General features: G+C 52.7%; 7 protein-coding genes and 1 non-coding gene across 8 annotated transcripts; 6 read left to right on the top strand and 2 right to left on the bottom strand.

Moving 5' to 3' along the window:
• Positions 1–51: 51 nt before the first annotated feature.
• On the top strand, positions 52–3,160 carry BKA78DRAFT_352186 (glycosyl hydrolase family 47-domain-containing protein; the record flags this gene model as incomplete). Its single annotated transcript, XM_066891307.1, has 2 exons — positions 52–80; positions 127–3,160. 2 exons carry the CDS (start codon positions 52–54, stop codon positions 3,158–3,160), a joined length of 3,063 nt encoding a protein of 1,020 aa, XP_066745754.1.
• A 689-nt stretch (positions 3,161–3,849) lies between these two features.
• BKA78DRAFT_122794 (salicylaldehyde dehydrogenase) lies at positions 3,850–5,738 on the top strand. Its single transcript, XM_066882459.1, has 2 exons — positions 3,850–5,337; positions 5,392–5,738. The coding sequence occupies exons 1-2, from the start codon at positions 4,019–4,021 to the stop codon at positions 5,534–5,536; spliced, it is 1,464 nt and encodes a 487-aa protein (XP_066745753.1). The 5' UTR covers positions 3,850–4,018; the 3' UTR covers positions 5,537–5,738.
• A 1,609-nt stretch (positions 5,739–7,347) lies between these two features.
• BKA78DRAFT_312374 (uncharacterized protein) lies at positions 7,348–9,635 on the top strand. Its single transcript, XM_066888295.1, has 3 exons — positions 7,348–8,938; positions 9,002–9,124; positions 9,190–9,635. Exons 1-3 carry the CDS (start codon positions 7,361–7,363, stop codon positions 9,334–9,336), a joined length of 1,848 nt encoding a protein of 615 aa, XP_066745752.1. The 5' UTR covers positions 7,348–7,360; the 3' UTR covers positions 9,337–9,635.
• A 678-nt stretch (positions 9,636–10,313) lies between these two features.
• Positions 10,314–10,961, top strand: BKA78DRAFT_294919 (uncharacterized protein; the record flags this gene model as incomplete). Its single annotated transcript, XM_066886415.1, has 1 exon — positions 10,314–10,961. The coding sequence occupies one exon, from the start codon at positions 10,314–10,316 to the stop codon at positions 10,959–10,961; it is 648 nt and encodes a 215-aa protein (XP_066745751.1).
• Positions 10,962–12,661: 1,700 nt separating this feature from the next.
• On the bottom strand, positions 12,662–13,592 carry BKA78DRAFT_249059 (uncharacterized protein; the record flags this gene model as incomplete). The annotated part of the gene is made up of 3 exons (XM_066884438.1): positions 12,662–12,845; positions 12,892–13,273; positions 13,472–13,592. Coding segments are annotated over 3 exons (687 nt in total), but the record flags the coding sequence as incomplete, so codon positions are not given.
• A 3,644-nt stretch (positions 13,593–17,236) lies between these two features.
• Positions 17,237–18,020, bottom strand: BKA78DRAFT_312363 (uncharacterized protein). Its single transcript, XM_066888294.1, has one exon. The coding sequence runs from the start codon at positions 17,580–17,582 to the stop codon at positions 17,334–17,336; it is 249 nt and encodes an 82-aa protein (XP_066745749.1). The 5' UTR covers positions 17,583–18,020; the 3' UTR covers positions 17,237–17,333.
• BKA78DRAFT_t86 lies at positions 17,300–17,389 on the top strand. The gene has a single exon. It is a non-coding gene; the product is annotated as a tRNA-Lys (tRNA).
• On the top strand, positions 17,825–18,148 carry BKA78DRAFT_294917 (uncharacterized protein; the record flags this gene model as incomplete). Its single annotated transcript, XM_066886414.1, has 1 exon — positions 17,825–18,148. One exon carries the CDS (start codon positions 17,825–17,827, stop codon positions 18,146–18,148), a length of 324 nt encoding a protein of 107 aa, XP_066745748.1.
• Between the last annotated feature and the right edge of the window lie 686 nt (positions 18,149–18,834).

The raw sequence follows: 18,834 nt of genomic DNA, 5'->3' as shown, positions 1-18,834 counted from the left end.
AGGTGGACAGCCCTCTTCTGGCTGCTTGGACATGTGGCGCTGTCAACATGCATGACTGAAGAGCTGCTCCGAAGTCTCAAGTTGGTCTCCGCGCCTCGTACAACCGCTCTCGCTCACTGTATCTAGGCAAGAAACAACAGACATATTCTACCATGGTTACGACAATTATATGGAACATGCCTTCCCTGAGGATGAGCTTCGCCCTCTAACCTGCTCATCCCTCACGCGAGACCGCGCGAATCCGGCGCATATTGAAGTCAACGATGTTTTGGGCAACTACTCCCTCACCTTGATCGACAGTCTATCCACCCTCGCCATTCTCGCATCCTCGCCAGAAACCAGCGGCGGTAGAGATCCCCTTGGCGACTTCCAGAAGGGAGTGCAGCTGTTTGTTGAACACTATGGTGATGGATCTGAAGGACCTGCTGGCCAAGGTAGCCGGGCGCGAGGCTTTGACTTGGACAGCAAGGTCCAGGTATTCGAGACGGTGATTCGAGGCCTGGGAGGATTGCTGAGTGCCCACCTCTTTGCGGTTGGAGAACTGCCAATACGGGGATACGAGGCCAAAACGATCCACAGAAAGGACGGAGAAAGCGGTATTCAATGGCCAGGAGGTTTCCTCTACAATGGACAACTACTTCGTCTGGCTCAAGACTTGGGTAACAGGATTCTCCCAGCTTTCCACACGCCGACAGGAATCCCATACCCGCGGGTCAATCTGCGTACAGGAATACCATTCTACGCCAACTCGCCATTGAATACCGACGCGGAGCATGGCCAGTGTCAAGCAGCCTCAAAGGAATCGCCTGAGATTACAGAGACGTGCAGTGCCGGTGCCGGCAGTCTTGTGCTCGAATTCTCTACGCTGAGTCGACTGACTGGGGATCCCATCTTTGAAAAGTTCGGGAAAGCGGCCTTTTGGGCAATCTGGTCGAGGAGAAGCAGCTCCGGTTTGATCGGCTCTGGAATCGACGCGGAAACAGGCCATTGGGTCAGTCCCTACACAGGCATCGGCGCCGGTATCGACAGCTTTTTTGAATACGCTTTCAAATCCCACATTCTTCTTTCGGGCCTTCCATTTGATCCAAACGAGGACCGCGACTCCCCTGAAGACTTTTTGCAAGTATGGCACGAAGCCCACGCTGGAATCAAGAGACACATCTATCGTGGTCCAATGCACCAGCATCCTCACTACATCCAAGTCGATTTGTACACTGGAGCGATGCGAGCATTCTGGGTTGACAGCCTGAGTGCGTACTACCCGGGCCTGCTCACCTTTGCCGGAGAGCTGGACGAAGCCATAGAGACACATCTTTTGTATACGGCTTTGTGGACGCGCTACTCTGCACTACCGGAAAGATGGTCAACCGCCACAGGAAACATCGAAATGGGACTCCGCTGGTGGGGCGGTCGGCCAGAGTTCATCGAGTCTACTTGGTACATTTACCGGGCAACAAAGGATCCTTGGTATCTCCACGTGGGCGAAATGGCGTTGAGAGATATCAAGCGCCGCTGCTGGACTAGCTGTGGATGGGCTGGATTGCAAGACGTAAGATCAGGTGAAAAGAGTGATCGGATGGAGAGTTTCTTCTTGGGCGAAACCGCCAAATACCTCTTCCTCTTGTTCGACAATGACCACCCGTTGAATCAGGTCGACGCACCATGGGTATTCACCACCGAAGGCCACCCGCTGATCATGCCCAAACATCTCCGTCAGAATGCAACTTCTCACCAGGGGAGCCAGCAGACGGGAGACTTCACTGCTCAGAACCAGTGCCCTCTACCCCCGGCACAAGTTCCATTCTCTATATCGGCTACTGCCGCACGGGACGATGTTTTCCATGCAGCGAGCTTGGCTCGCCTTCATCTGATGCCGGATCGGGCGACCTCCGAGTCTCCTCTCATCGAATTTACTGCCGACCACCCGAGCATCTCGCTTTCGGATCTCAATTCCCCATCAAACTACACTTACTACCCATGGACGCTTCCTCCCCAGCTGGTGCCTCACAACGCAACAAGCTCCAGGATGGTGGCTCGGACCACTTTCGACTTGTCCTTCCCCAATCTACCAAATGCCATGCTCAATACTCTCTCGCTCCAGCGTACTGGGGGAGGCATCCTGGTCAATTCAATGAGCGGACTTCGCCTTGGAATGGTCCGAGAATCGGACAAGCTGGTGGATGCTGGCGATTCGTCCAACGACATGTTTAGGATTTACGCAGTCTCAAACGTCGCGTTGGGAAGAGACGAAAAGGTTTTCATGTCAAGAGATCTCATGTCGAGCTTCAATCCAGCTGACCCCTATTTCACGAGAACCAGAGACTTGACGACGCTGGACTTGTTCGTTGATGCTCCAGAGGTCGCGCCTCATAAAAAGTCTGCCATGTTGGCAGCGGACGGCCTTGGATCGCGTGGGGCCGAGTCTGACTCCAATGCCTCTGATGCCTCCCTGTCATTACCTGAAGGAGTCGACTTGGATTCGGTGAATCCTTCACTGTTCTCCAGTTTGCTTCAAAATTTTCAGAGTATTCTCACTGAAGGCCTCGAACCGTTGACGCGCCCGACAACTCCCCAGAGCCGCGCCTTCTTAGGAGATGAGATACAATCGTCCAAGCAAAAGCAAGGAGGGAAAGGCCGTCGCGTTCACCGGATCCAGTACGCTGCAACCTTATCAACGGGCCCCGGAGCCGTGCCCCCGCCGTCCGGGAAAGGGGGTGATGAGATATACGCCAACGATAAGAAGCTGCCTTGGCAGAAAATTTACGTTGGCGATGACAACTGCGATGGCCGGCTGCCATCCAACATTCCCAAGGAGCACCAAGTCATTATTTTGAAACGCGGTGGCTGCTCCTTTTCCGAGAAGCTGGCCAACATACCATCTTATCCTCCTTCCTCACAGTCGCTCCAGGTAGTCATCATGGTCAGCTACCCTGAACAAGACGGGGATGATGACCCAGATGCCCATCTCGTGCAACCTTTTCTCCACGAGGAGCAGACGCTGCCAGGTGGGATCAAACGGCCGCATCCGATTCCAATGATCATGGTGGGAGGTGGTGAAGAGACGTATGAACTATTGAGCAGAGCGATAGGGGTTGGGACGCGCAGGCGCTGGTGGTACGAAAGCCAAGGTCTGAGAATTGGCAACCTAATCGTAGTGTGAAGAGGAGATGGTGCAGGGTGTTGTATAAACAGAACGCATAGACGTGTTTGGTTTTCGAGCATATGTTGGTCTAGAGATATCCCATGGTAGCTTTCGTTGACAAAGATTTGCATGGCACTTTATGCTTCCGTCTCCAATTGATCAACGATCCCACAGTCGACATGCCGAAAGAAGCCGCCTTCAATTATCCCTGCTCGCACGGATTTGACATCTCTATTGCGGGCCAACGTGATGCAATGCAAAAGGACGATAGACGGAGAATTTCCGCACGATAACAAATTGGCAGGGCTGACAAATAATGCCATGGCGTTGGTAGAGGTGGGCTAGGGTCTGGCCATGAAAAGTTCTTGGTGGGGTTCAAGCGTGGACCAACAACGCTACCATGATCATTTTGAAGCCAACAGCGACACCCAACATCAGCCGTGTCTCTCGCCCGAAGCATGTAAGGTCCAGCGTCTGACCCAAATCGATCATGCAGGTGGAGCAGCAAGAAAGCAGGAGCACCGGGATGTGGGGTAGATGGGATGCACGGAGCCACAGCGAAGGATGCACCGAACAACTTTCCAATCAGCCCCAGCACACTGTGGCGCTCCCCACCCATCATCGAGCATCACCTTTGCAACGGCAAAATGGCTGGTCCTCTTTGGTCCATCGGCGGCTTGGTCTCAAACTCGGCTGTCCTTCAGCACCCCACATCCCATCATTACTCGCTGCAACAGGCATCCGATGTCCGGGAGCGCGAACCCTGGGCCGCCGCACGCTGCCCATGGCCCTGATAAATAGGTAGTCCAGCGGAAAGACGCTGGAGCCATTGCTTTTTCAACTCAAGCTGTCCAGAAAGTACCAGACTTTGCCACCATGGTCGCGGAAAACGGAACGCACTACACGGTCCCGCTGCTCATCAACGGCGAAGAAGTTATCTCGGGCACTACCTTCGACGTCACCTCGCCCGCATCGCACAATGTCCTCTGGAAGAGCTCCTCTGCCACCAGTGCCCATGTCGACTCTGCGCTTTCTGCCGCTGCCGCTGCTTTTCCTGTGTGGGCCAAGAGCAAACCTGTCCAACGGCGAACGATTCTCATGAAGGCCGCGGACTTGCTACAACAACGGGAGGATGAGTTGAAGGGATATATGGCAGATGAGACGGGAGGAACAGATCCATTTACTGGTTTCAACATCTTTACTGCGGCCGAGCTCCTAAGGGACGTGGCGGGAAGATGTAGCAACATCATGGGTCATGTTCCAATTTGCCAGGACGAGGGAACCAGCGCGCTGGTTTTGAAAGAGCCATATGGAGTCGTTTTGGGAATTGCGCCTTGGAATGCTCCTTATATCCTCGGGTTCCGGTCGGTTCTCTATGCCATTGCCGCTGGCAACACCTGCATCCTCAAGGGCTCCGAGCTCAGTCCTCGGGCGTTCTTTTCTATCGGGCGTGTCTTCGCGGACGCTGGCCTGCCTGCCGGTGTCTTGAACGTGCTTTACACGACTCGCCAGGAATCTCCAGCTGCCACCAACCAGCTCATCAACTCACCAGCTGTCAAGAAGATCAACTTTACCGGCAGCACGGCGATTGGCTCTATAATCGCCTCTACAGCTGGCAAGGCGCTGAAGCCCTGCCTCATGGAGCTCGGCGGCAAGGCATCGGCCATAGTCCTTGATGATGCAGACGTCGAGCTCGCGGCGTTCCAATGTGCCCTCGGATCTTTCTTGCATGGTGGCCAAGTCTGCATGAGCACAGAGCGTATTCTTGTCCACAAGGATATCCTTCCGGCCTTCAAGCCGGCCCTTCAATCCGCTCTCGCCAAAGTTTTCCCCAATCATGCTCCCGCGCCAGTTTTGGTACAAAGTCCGACAGTCGAGAAGAACAGGCGCCTTATCGACAACGCTGTGGCTGGCGGTGCAAGTGTCTTGCACGGCGACCACAAAAAGGAAGAGCTACACCCGGAGACCGGCACGATCTCGCAAACTCGCATGCGTCCAATTGTTGTGGAGGGTGTAAAGCCCGAAATGGACCTCTATCACGAAGAGAGCTTCGGGCCAACCGTCAGTCTCATCGAGGTCCACAGCGAAGAGGACGCCTTGATTATTGCAAATGACACGGCGTACGGGCTCACGTCTGCGGTCTTTACGAAGGATCTGGCGAGGGCTTTTAGGGTCGCAAAGAAGATTGAATCTGGGTAAGCAAATTCGACACCAGTTGGAGACTTGAAGCTGACTTGCTCTGTTTGCAGTGCCGTTCATATCAACAGCATGTCCATCCATGATGAGGCAACTCTTCCCCATGGTGGCATGAAGAGCAGCGGTTGGGGCCGCTTCAACGGTTCATGGGGCATTGAAGAGTTTTTGAGACTAAAGACTATCACGTACAAGGAGTAGAGAGCGCGATACCCATCGGAATGGCTTTTGTCTTACGAGGCCTGGTGTAGCACGGTTCCCACCTGCAAATTGAATGCCTCTTTCTAGAAAGCCGGCGAGACTTCAAATTGCAGCTTTCGACCGGGCGGTTTTCGCTGGTTGTTGTCTCCGCATCCGTCTTCTTTGTGGTGATGCTCTCTACCTCGACGTCATGAGTGCCTTTGTCTACGACGGATCAGATTTAGGCTCCACGATCTTTCATCCTGAGCCGACAGATGTTCCACAAACAACGCACGACTAACCCGGGTCGCGGTGTTCGCATGCTTTCTAGTCGCTAGGATCATCAAGGATAGTGTTCCTCACTGGGACTGCCACTACGCATCATCGGGGTGGTCCTCTTTGTTGGTCCCTGGCCAGCATGCTGGCTAACAAAGACTAGATGAAGACTCACGTTCAGTGACCGAAGACTCTTGACCGTTTTCTCGATCGCACACATGATGCTCTATCGTGGTATTTTGACTGGAAGAGGGAGTTGAGGCTGCTAAATTGCAGCCATTCGATAAGCCCCCAGATCTCGACTGTATCATGGACCAGCCGCTGGAGAGGGTCCAGATTCGTCCCATCGCATCGTTCTTTGCTGGATTCCATTGATCAATCCTGGATTTCGCCAATTCCTGCCGTCAATTTGTTTGTTTGGTTTCCACCATATTCACAATATCCCCCGCATCCCATATTCTCATTCAACAGCCAGGAACCATCTTCCAACCCGGACCAGAGTATACCGCAAACAGTTTCACAAACTTTAGCACTGCTGATCGCCACTGAGGCCATTTCCATCAGAACAATCGCTCAATATTGATGTACCCCCTCCAGAGCATCACCAACTATGGAATTGATACCGCCAGACTGGATGTGGCTTTGGATGGCTTTTGCCTGGAGCTGTGGGGGAATGGTCAGTCAATGGGATGCCTTCGAATAAGATGCAGTTTTAAGTCTCTCCAGATCTCTCTGTTTCGCTCAAACAGCGTGCTTGGTCGGCTCAGGAGCCATCTTCTCACTTTTCGCCATGTTCTCGAAGAAATCGGCTATCAGTTTCGCCGTCGCCGCGCTTCAGGCGACAGCAGTCTCGGCTCAGGCTTGTATCAATTTTGCCTTTGCTCCTGGAGGCGGTACTTGCAACTCTGTAAGTGTTGGTTCGACAGTTTATCTTCGAAGCTCTAATTTTTCAACAGGATCCGTTTGCTTCGGAAAGACTGCTCGCGAACCTTATCCAAGATGGTTCTCAGCCCAGTTGCAATGGCGGTGGCATATACACTGTCATGGCTACGTACGTCGACACTGCAGGCTTGACACGCTATGTGAGCGCAATGGCCCCGGCGACAATCGAGCGAGGGTTCACCGGCACTGTTCCCTTTAGCTTCCGGATTGCTCAGAGCACTATAGCGGCCGGGCCAGTCACACTTCGTCTTTATGGAACGAACGAGGGCGGCCGTTTTACGACCGCCGTCTCCTACGTCCAGGCACACACGCAGACTGTTCAGTACACCACTGTCACTTCTACAACGACCAGGTGGGTCAGTTCGACTTCAAGTAAGTTCCTGATCATTCCCTGACTTGACTCGTCTGACTTGGTCTGCAGCTGAGACTACCGTCATCGACTTTACCGGCAAAACAACGGTGACACCGACCTCGCAGTCGACAGTGACGAAGGTCGGCCTCACGACCGTTATTGTCACCAGTCCTGCCGTGACTGTGTCCTCGTTTTTGGTGAATGATGATAAGACTGTCACCGTGCGGAGTACCTCTACTTCCACAGTGTCTTCTGAGTGCATCTCGCCCCGTCTTATGCTTCAGCCAACTGGTAGCATCGCAGCGGATCCAACACCTACACCCCCGCCAAGCAAGCGAATGCTGGAGAAACGAGTTGCTCCGACTGTCTGGTCCGTTCCTTACTGCGGATCCGTATTTTCGACCTCCATCATCCCTGATGGAACGACATACGTCCAGGCTTTGTCAACAATGGTCGACACGGTAACTTCGTTGTCCAGGAACACAATTTGGACCACTGTTACAGCCAACAATCCCACCGTCTTCTTGAACATCTCGTCGACTGTCACCCGCATGGGAACACAGCCTGCTTTGACAAAGACAGCCGTCGTCAATATCCCGCGTGACACGGTCAGCGAGACCATCATCGATACGTTCACCAAGACCGTCTATCCTCCAAGCAGTCCAATCTGCGGCGCTACGCTGTATGAGCCGGCAATTGTGTCGATCTTCTCGTCACTAACGGGCATCAATCCGACCTTCGCCAATCTCATCACACAATCTTCGACCAATTACTACGCCGGCAATCAACTCACGTTGCAACCGCTCCCGACAAGTCCCTCGCTCACAGTCGGCTTCCCGAGTCTTGCGCCGTCTTTGTCTGGAAACTCGCCCTTTGCTACGACGATTACGCAGCCCACCAGTATCTCGATTCCAAGCCCTTCGGTGCCAACGGTTTCGGTTCCTGGCGTTTCTGTCGCATCCTCTGCGAGCAGCTCGAGCGCAAGCATCTCGGTTCCGAGTCTCTCTGTACCTTCGGTCTCGATCCCAAGCGCTTCAATCGCATCATCTGCGGGCGTTTCTTCGTCGAGTCTCAGTGTTTCGGTTCCGAGTGTGTCGGTCCCTCCTGTATCTCTTCCAAGCCCCTCCTCGAGCAGCCCGAGTGCCAGTGTTTCCGTTCCAAGTGTTTTGGTACCTGCTGTCTCGGTACCGAGCGTCTCTGTTGCGGCTTCTTCAAGCGCTGCTTCGTCGAGCATCTCCGTGATCAACGTATCGCCAAGCTCTTCCCTGAGCGTCTCCGTCCCATCAGTCAGCGTTGGAAGCGGCGGTTTGTCACTCACGACAGCAGTTTCAAGCAGCAGCAGCAGCAGTTCTTCGTCCACCACGTCTGCTGCCGCCGCACCGACCCTCCTCTGTCCCAACGGAAACGGAACGACCTACACGGCGACAGATGGCTCAGTCTGGATCGTCGAGTGCACATGGGACCGCATCGGCGGCGACCTGGGCATGAAGACAGCCAACTCGCTCAACCAATGCATCGAATACTGCGAGGCCACAGCGCAATGCATCCAAGTCAGCTTCGTCTTGCCCAATCCTCCCGGTGACCCGAGCCCCTGCTACATGAAGAACACCATCATGGCGCCCAACGTCAACCAGAACATCAGGGGTGCGCGCAAGATCTCTGGTGGTACTTCGCTACCCAGCAGTAGCAGCAGCTCGTCGAGCAGTACCAGCTCCACCACCACCTCTGCGGCGGCGACGTCGTACTCGGCTGCCCCTACCACTGGTCCGGTTTGTCCGTCGGCGAACAACACTGTCTACACGGTTCCTGTTACCGGTGGAACTTTCTTGATTCAGTGTGGTCTCGATGCTGCGGTTCGTCGTGCCCTTTGTCCCTTTTTGCCTACTGCTCGAACTCGTTACTGACCATATGCACAGGGTAACGACATGGCCGCAAACCCTCGCTGGGCCAATGTCGATCGCACCCTGTGGAACGCCAATCTGATGGCTCAATGCGATGCCACTCCTGGCTGCGCATGGATCAGTGCCAGTGGAAATGCGGTAAGAACCCCAAAACTTTTCCACCGGGCCTACATCTGACATCTAGTGTCTAACAACGCTTGTAGGGTTACTTCAAGAGCACCGTCAACTACCTGTGGAGCCAGCCCGACATTGTTGGCATGCGGAAGCTGAGCAGCGGGACGGTGAAGAAGGTGAAGAGGGGCGTGTGGAACAGAGATTGGGGGTTTGGCAGACGTGGGGGAATGGAGTAGAGGTTCATGTAGGTAGGTTGGTGAGTATTTCGTGTGTTTTTGTGAGAAGGATTGCGATGGTGAGGAGGGGGAGGGGTTATGGGTTGTGGTAATGATTGCGGAACAAAAAGCTCGTGGAGCATTCACTCGTTTGGTATGACTTGAAGTGTAAAAGAGTTCCATTGTCTTTGAGTATCTCTCCTCTCATGAGCGCTGTTGCTTCTCTGTCAGACTCGACATTCGTTTGGGCAAAGCTGTCGGTGGTGCCTTCCCCCGGCTGCACCACGGCGCCTCTCCTTACCTAGTCACACAGGACCCACAAAACAACAAAAAATGCAAAACGTACAACAGCCGGGATTCGCTGCTGGTCACCCACGCAACTACTAATCGGCCGCAACGTGGCTTGTCTATGGAAGAGCGGACGGGGTTCCGAATTCTCCACGTGCTATGGTCGTACGTGAAAGAAGGGGCTAAGATTTTGATTTATGAATGCTGCCTACCATTCTCTGGGCCCACCAAGATGTCCAAATCATTTTCTTGTCGACATTTTGGCAGCACGATGAGGGGAGGTTCGTAGAGGAGGAAGGTGCGATGCTGCGTGCCTGCAGTGGCTGGACGAGTGGGTAGGCGTGGTGGATAAAACCACCTCAAGGCTTCCCCACTCTTCAACACCACCCATCTTCAACTCACCACCACCTCCTCTCTACCTTTCCTCGCCCAACAACCTCACTTGATTACTCGCCGAGCCCTGCGCATATGCACGCAAAGTGTTGCTTGCGCATCAATCGAGCTGAGCGCATGCATCGGCGCTGAACAGAGACATCTCTCACCACTTCACTTCACCAACAGACAACGACGAGGCTAATTGCCCACGACAGAAGTCTTGCATTCCTCATCACTGCTCCAGGCGTAACCTTCGTCACGGCAAGCTCCGCCTTTCTTGGTCGTGTGACACGAAGCCAGTGGAGGACTTCACCGCGGACAACGGAGACGACATGATGACGAGAGCGGCCAAGCGAGAAGCATCGCCTATGCCGCCGCATGGCCGGTTGTGGAAGAGGAACAGAAAAGAGCTAGCGCCGAAGATTGACAGCGACTCGAACGACTCGAATGACGAGTTCTCCGCCCAATTTGACAATGACACTGACGAAGTCGAGGAGTCTGACACAGGCTCTGATGAAGGTGAAGACAGCGGCGACGATGATGATTCTTGCGACGTCTCTGACCACGCAGAGGCGGATTCCGAGAAGCTTTCCCCTGAAGATGAGAAAATGGCCGTATTTCTCTGTTGCACTCCGACCCTCAGCCCGATTTGGAACATCCGTCCATACTGGAATCGAGGCATGGTGAAAGACGAATTGCAGCATTGTCAGTGGCTGTTTCAAGGGATCAAGAAGCGTTTCGGTAGTTTTCCTCCTGGTCACCCTTTCTGCCTCGACCCAAAGCTCGCCAAAGACATCGAAGCAAACATGTTGTGGATCATTACCCAACTTGAGTCCTCTGAATATCTTGCGGTCGTGGATTATCTCAAACCATGCTACCAGTGGGACGGAGACTCGCGAATCAGTACATGGCTTAAGACAGTCCGCCCTTCAGTCAACAACCTGCCGCCAAAGATGCGCTCGGGCCGTCGCAGTATTGTGTAGTCCGGAAATGCATTCAGCTCTCCAAACAACCAAGGGTCATTGCGCTCCGCGTGACTGTGGCCCAAGAGAATCCAGACTCACAACATCTATGACTGCGGGACTGCAGCTATACATTGAAAGTTCGAAAGCCTCTTTCTGGAGTTTTCTTGAAGGTGCACTTCCACAGAGCACGACTTGCCCCATTCAAATTACAGAACATATATCGACCTCCAGAGGTAATCAATGGCCACAACAATCTTTGCGGCATTTATCCGAAGAAGTGCTACATCAAAAGCCGAGGACTACATTGATTTCGGTCTACAAAAATTACTGCAGTCTTCTTGCAACAAATTTTACTTGCCCCATGGCATCGGAGGGACTGCGGTCTGGGCTGCGACTGGGCTCGCCTTTTTCCGCCCTTCATTGCCCTACAAAAAGCTTTGGATTTTTTTGGCATTTGATGGTTTGGACATGAAAGCTCGTTCATCCTTCTCGCCCCTCCTTCTTCCCTCCAAAGTTCGGGCTCTCAGCATCAATCCAAATCGGTCGGAACTTCGGACACATCAGGTTGCATTGGCTTTTTCAATACTTTTATTTTCTTGTTGCTTTTCTCATTCGTTCGTTGCGAAAAGGCATCTACACTTCGAGTCAGCATGGTGTGGTCAACCTCAAAGTTGCGATTGATCCTCGCTGGAATGAAAAAGTTCTCCTTTCATCGGTGCTGATATTGGTCGTAATGTGATTCACTGATCGAGGCCCGGCGGACTCTTGAGACATAGGCATCGGATTGACTTGCTGATTACTAGACTTGCCTGAAAATTGTTGAAACATCCGCAAGTATACTGACATACGAATCGACAATGAGTTGCACAAGGAAGGCGCACGCGTGGTAAGTATCCAGCTTCGTTCCCATATCTAGCGAGGGCAGGCGGACCATCGGAGAAAATGAAGATGGATCCTGACAGAAATATACAGTACATCATACCAATCTTTCTTGAACATCAAACGAGTTCGCTTCCTCATCCAAATTTTGAACCAACAGCGCAAAGCAATCTCAATCACTACTCCCGATTCATCAGCTCCGGGCACTCATTTTCAGTAATCCTGCTCATCTCCTCGTGCGCCTTTTTTGTTTCTTCGCTATCTGGAGCAGCGACGACTCCCTGGCCAGGCAGCGGGTGGACAACTTGCTTCATGTCCTCGGATTTCGGATAGACAACGACGACGGCAGCCTCCTTGCTGTGAGTAGACCGGCAGCCATTATCATCGCTGGGCCTGCGTGACGTTTGGTCCTCAGACGACGATTCGGGCGGTGTATCTGCCGTCCAGTTGCTTCCACTGGCTTCAGAACTGACGGATTGCGCGACTTCGACAGAGGCATTGGTCGTCGTGGCAGCGTCTTGCGGTTTTGCAGCGCCAGAGCCCGTGTCCACAGCATCATGCCACTGCTCATCTCCTGGTTCTTGCTCATCATCCGGTTTGACGATCGTGGGGACCGACGGATCAGACATTTGGCGTGAGATGAAGGGGCAGCCAGTCCGTCCCTGCGCGCCGGTAAAGATGTTGCGAAAGTGCTTGGCCACGTCGGGCAGTTCGCTCGACTCGGAACTACTTGATGTCGAGCGTCCATTGTTTGGGCGATGGGGAAGATCCATTGGCATATCCTGGGGAAGGGCTTCAGACGATGCCGTTTGCGTGGACAGAGGTGTCGAAGACGGACTGACCTTCTTTGCTACAGGCTCCTTGTTGACGATACCTTGGGGAGCGATTTGGCGGAACATGTCCATGGGATCAAACCAAGTCTCGACTCGCTGCAGCCGGACCTTGTCGTCGACTTTGGCCACAGTAACGCCTTGGATGTCGATGGGACCACCGTGAGCTTTGGCCGTCACCTTCTCGCCTTTGCTGTTCAATGTCAATACTTGGGCGACAAAGCCGCAAATCAACTCACTCGTTGAAGCCAACATAGTCATTCTTCATGACACCCCAGTGGCGCCATCGAAAGGCAACTTGAGGCGGTCCGCTGTAAACCTCAAGCACCTCCCAGGCAAAATGAGGCATCATTCTCTTGAAAGTCTTGTGACTGGAAGCAAAGTCCGAGTTCTCCGGGCTGTAATACTCGTTGGGTGCAATGATGGCATTGTAAGTTCCGACGTTCAGCATGTGCTCTCCACTTTGAGGGGGCCCGCCATTGATTGCAAAGGTGTAGTTTGGGCGGTCAATCGTTCTCCAATCTGCAAGGTCGGTCTTGAAAGACGCCTCCACTTCCCAGTTCTTGACTAGATTTTCGACAAGCTGGTGAAGGCTACCGGGAGAATGGGACATTCGCTTCGCTATTCAATTGGTTAGTGCCCTGTCAAAAGGATCTTGGATGCATCGACAAGAATCGGACAAATCTCCGTAACGGTCGTCTTCCCGTCCCCAGGTTTCAGAGAGACCCTCGTGCAACACAACATGCACGCTGATATACAGGTGCTTGCTAATCCAGATGGAACGATCTCTGCTGGGGGATAACGAGAAAATCGACTTACTCTCCGCAAAGACCTTGCGAGTCTTGCTGTAGTCTGGCGCACGCCCATACCTCCACTTGACATTCTGATCTTTGAGCACCGCATCCGGGTCGACAAGGTAATCAGGCAGTCCACCGACCATGTTTGCCATGAAAAGGAACTCGATCAAGAACAAATGTGAAAGAGACTTCAAAAAGTTAGGACAAAGATGAGATCAATTGGGGTTCAGAACCAACTTGCAGAGCTTCAAAGTAAGAAGAGGTCTGGAGGACGGGAGGCTGGAGAAGGCCCTAAATACGTCCGTTTCATATGCAGATCTGGATCCTGGAGGAGCCCACCGTCCTGGGCGCGACTAGCAGAGCTTTGAATGGTGGGGAGCCTTCCGTGTCGAGGATACGCGTTGGCTACATCCACAAAGACGACATTGGTCAGGCTCGAAAATGATAGGGAGTCTCCATAGCCCCCAGGCAACGTCGGCGCCCTCAGAAACGCCATTCAGGGTTCGTTTTCTTGTGCAACCTGATGACCTATGCAAGTCACTGCAAGAAAAGCTACAGGTACCGCCGCAGCTTCAGATTGCATGCTGCAACTGGGTAACGGAAAATCTTCCTCTGGGCGGTTGGACGTCGGCAACTTCTGTCAAAAGCATCTCATTCGCCCGGGAGCTGGCTCCGCGCTGCTGATCGAGTTGAGAAGTAGGTTATTGTTAATGAGGCCCCTGGCTGTCAATTATTTTCGGGTCACAGTGGTTTCTTTTTCCTGGAGATGGAGCCTGTCAGCGTTTTGCGATAGCGAGATGAATGCGCCGAGCGGTGGATGAGCAGGCGATACGAGGTCTAACGAGCGCGGCACGGTCGAGCCGAACTGAGGAAGAGGTGTGGTGCGGATGGAGATGGTGGAGCAAGGGAAGCAGGAGGTTGAGGCTGCAAGGAGGCAGCCAGGGTCCAGAGCGGCCGTGCACCTACTCCTCTTATTCTGCGCGCTTCCGCCGTCTGTACAACCTCATCGTCCCCTTTCGGCACCTCTGCGCTTCCGCCCTCGCGCGCCATCTGTCCAATGCGTCGTGGCCTGCCGCTTTTCTCCGACTCGATCTCAGAGACGCCGCTCCTCCGCACTTTTGCACACTACGTGAACCACTACAACAACGCGTCTTGTGTGACTGATGTCCGCAGACTGACGTTGTTGAATCACGACGATTCTGGTCTGAGACGAGACGCACAGCTCCTGACGGTTACAGGCACAGGCACATTTGCTGCAAATTGTACCACCAGTCCCCACTTCCCGATACGTCCATCTGCGGCAAGCGCCTCCTGCGCCCTCGCCGTGGCTTCTTCTCGTCATGGCCGTTGTCAGCGAGACCAACAGCCTCTCTGCATCCCTACGACCAGTCGAATGATGCACCGTCGTGGGACCCCGGGCAGCCACGTTGGCCGTTCGCCATTCTCCGTCAAACTGAAGGACTCGATCTTTTGATTGCCTTCTGCAAGAGCTAGGAACCGTCTGTACGTAGCCGGCCGCGATGTGACTTGTCGCTCTGCAAGCGCGACAATCTTGAGAGGGTTACGCGACTCTGCTCATCTTCAAGGACCAAACTGCAGACATGAGTTTTGGGCAGGCTCCACTGCACACCGCCATTTCTTTGCCTAATCCGTCTACCTGGTCGACCGCCAGATGGACCCCAGTCTCATGGCTGTTTCCGCGTGGCAATCCATCGGTTTGGGAGCCTCACTGATTTGTTTTCAGGGCAGCGGTGGCGCTTCCGCTCGCGTGTTTTAATCAGGCCCTGCCGTCGCCCGCATGTGTCTGCGCCTGCATTAGGTTTTGCGTGGCTTCAAATCAAAAGGCCACGATGGGTGGGCGGCACCTCGGAGCCTGGAGCCGTCTCTGAACAAGCCGTGGCCGCCACCATTGGACGTGGTGTGTTGGTGAACATGTTGCTTTGGTCGTACCACGTCTCAACAGATCTTTATGCGCATTCTGTGGTTTCTTCGGGAGTCTGGAGTGATGTCCGACCCGTTTGGGTCTTGACGTTTGACGACCCACATGCGATCGGTGCGGGCTCCGTCCCTCTTTTCGACAGTGAAAAGATCGAGGCCTTGGAGAGAAGTTGTGGCACACGCGACCCTACATTGCTCCAACCAAGAGCATGCCTCCTTATCTACCTTTGCACAAGGTACGAATGTTCCTATAGTCGGTTCTTCAAATACGAAGTTACACGGCTCTGGATGAGCAACATATCAGGCGCCGGAAGGACTACCCAAATTAGTCGAAACATGTGCATGAATTTTGTGGGTGGCTGACGAAAGAATCAGAAGCGGAGGCGCAGATTCCATAGAGGTCTGAGAGCTGCCCTGCGGCAATGTCATCGAGTCCCGCTGTCTTCACTGTTCTAGACTTTGCTGCATGCAATCCTTTGTTGTAGTAGCTCTCTTAGCTATTGAGGCGTTCGTGGTATTTGTGAATGTATCAGAATCCCTTGGTCTCCAATTGGTCCTCGGCAAAACAAAGCAATTGCAACTCTAATTTCTTGCAATTTCATTGATTGATTGGGAACCTGTCTTGAGGCGTTGTCTGTGAACACATTAGTCGAGGAACTTGATATTCTTTTTGCTTTCGGTCTTAGGACATAGCGACCTTTGGCCGGGAGAACACTCTGCCAAAGCCGAATCGCAAAAATAGCAAAAAAAGTTACCCCACCGCTCGTAGGGACAGATGAGGATGTAGATCTATATGCGGGGACTTTTGTAGTACACGCACGTCAAGTAGTCTCCAGTTTAATGCAGAGTGATGCAATTGCTTGTGTCGAACAAAGTGAATGGAACAAGTAGCGGACTCTTCCCGTTTTGAATAGTATGCCATTTTTCATTCACTATTCTCGTGTAACTGAGCGCGCATCTGCTAATCCTTTGCTGCAGATCTACTTCACAACTTGATAGAAGGAGTCAAGAGAGCAGAGATACGAGCAAAGCTAAATCTAAGAACTTCCTATCGTTTCTTGACTGGATATTTCTGTCCTGACACATGGAGCGGTGGGATATCTCGTTGAAAAATGTCAGGACTTTGAGTTGTTCTTAGATCAACTTCAAATCCAACAAAGCCGCTGCTGCTTTCCGACAACATTTCAAAGGACAACAGCGTCCTCTTGGCCACCGCACGTGCGCACTCAAACATTCCCTGCAAAGATTATCTCTTGAACGCGTGCATATTGGAAATGGATGCAATTGTCGCAAGTGTTTTCAAACCCAGTTCTGGAGCTTCTCCCTGCTGAATCCCTTTCAAAAGGACACAGAAGTCTATTTTTACCAAGGGAGAAGCCATTTTGCAATTTATTTTCCGTGCTGTTAGAACGCATCCAGCGAAATCCCATGATTAAGTGTAAAAATTTACCGCAATCGAGACTTGTCTGTCTCGAGTCTATGTTTCGCTTTGTCGCTTTTGTACAGTGGTGCGGAGTATGCGAAGAGAAAGAGAATATTCTCTTCAACAAGTCCTCGCGCAAAATCTTTTTTAAACAAAAAAACCATGAGATGGCTCCCTTCTGTGACCAAGATCATTTGCGAACTGTCAAAGACGATTGAAATGGACTGGCTCGTCAAAACATGCGTTTGCGCTTTCCTCGCGGCGTCGGGCAACTCTCGTGCGGAACTGGAGGGACAAAGCCCGGGCGGGCGGCTTAGTTCCGCGCACCCCCGGCCCGCTTCGATCAGTTCCTTGTCTTTGAAGTTCTGCCAATTCAATGCGCACACAAATTAGACAGAAATGAATAGAATCGAGCGCTCTTTCCACTGCCAATGCGTTTTGTAGAATATATACGTTTTGAGCCGCACCCTCTCCACCAACAATACAGCCGCCCGGCTAGCTCAATCGGTAGAGCGTGAGACTCTTACCACTCCCAGCAGTGATATCTCAAGGCTGCGGGTTCGACCCCCGCGTTGGGCTCAATTCCCACTTCTTTTTGTCCTTTTTGGACTGGTGGTTGTTGAGTTATCGCCAAGTGAAGGGAGGGTGAAATTTTTTGTGCGGGTCGGCGATTTGTCGGGATCCGCCGCGGGCGGGAGTAGATCGACACGTGCGCCACGTGCGGGACGCATGGCGTGCCTTCCTCGATTGTTTTTGGGAAGGATTGGGTCATGGGTGATTGTTTGGAGGGCGTTTTTGGGGATTGGATTGCCCGGGCGAAGTTTCTGGGTTTTTTGACAACAAAATGGAACGGGCGGGCGGTCAATCAATCAATTGAAGAAGAAAAGGAGTGGAAATGTGCGGCATCATCATGGCAGACCTGTCGATGAGTTGGAGACCGAAGAGGCGATTGAAAGCGCGGCGAAGTTCCATGGTTGAGCCACTCGCCGCAGCAAGGGCCTACCTCGCTACCCCATGAGCGTTCTGTTTGCAAGTAGCTCAGCAGCATTAGGCACAGCAGCTTTGACTTTTACTCCCAACTCACGACAAGAGACTTTGAAGATGGACTTCAAAATCCATCACAGGAGCAAGCCATCTGACGGATTCCAACTGTTCAACACTATTCCTAGACACGGAACACTCACTGCACACATATACAACTACGCTTTGACCGAGTCAACTATTGTTCTCAAAGAGGTGACAGTATCTACTTGTTTGCCTGTTTGCGCCCTGCCGACCGTCTCGACTTATATGCTTCCCATTGATTTTAGCGTATACGGAAGAGATTCTTTGTCCTGATCCAACTCACAAATACGCCTTATGCGCTTGCCCAATCAATCAAGTCCGCTTCCTGATTCATGCTTCATCAAGAACTTCGCATCCGTGTTTTGCGGAGGTAGATTTCCTGAACGAAGCCAGCAATACGACACAATATCGCGACATCAGAATCGAGACATGACCCGAATCCCTCAACGAACACCACTCTTGCGACGGAGGAGCTCTGCAAACTGGTTGAATAGGATTCAACAAGCTCAAAGACACTGCCAGCCGAAGAAACCTAATGATACCCTTCCTCTGAGCGCAAACGGTGGTGCAAAACCAACGACTTTCTCAATCAGCTTTTGATTCTCCCCGTCTGCATCTAACCCAAGAGACTACTACTAGCCTGAACGTCATACCTCCATGATCACCGGCCGCTTCAGTCCTCGCATTGGAGTCCTAGGTACTCTCTACACTTCGCACAGCAAATGACTAAACCCCTAAAAATGGAAAGTGAAAGCGGTGATGGGAAGAGTTGAGTCGCTCCAGGTAGGAGACGGGCGCATCCAGCCTTCGGTCGTCGTGTCACCTGCTTGTCATCACAGGAAGCGTACGTACCCACGTCGCCAGGAAAAAGACGGGTTAGAACAGCGGACCGAGGACGCCATGGAAAACAGTTGATACGACAACGATGACGACGAGTGCTGGGGAAGGCTTGGCTTGGC

This window comes from Phyllosticta capitalensis (assembly GCF_038381095.1).
Source record: "Phyllosticta capitalensis strain CBS 128856 chromosome Unknown BKA78scaffold_4, whole genome shotgun sequence".
Lineage (NCBI taxonomy): Eukaryota > Fungi > Ascomycota > Dothideomycetes > Botryosphaeriales > Phyllostictaceae > Phyllosticta > Phyllosticta capitalensis.
The sequence above is the reverse complement of the archived record's forward strand: the minus strand, read 5'-3'. Positions and strand labels throughout refer to the sequence as shown.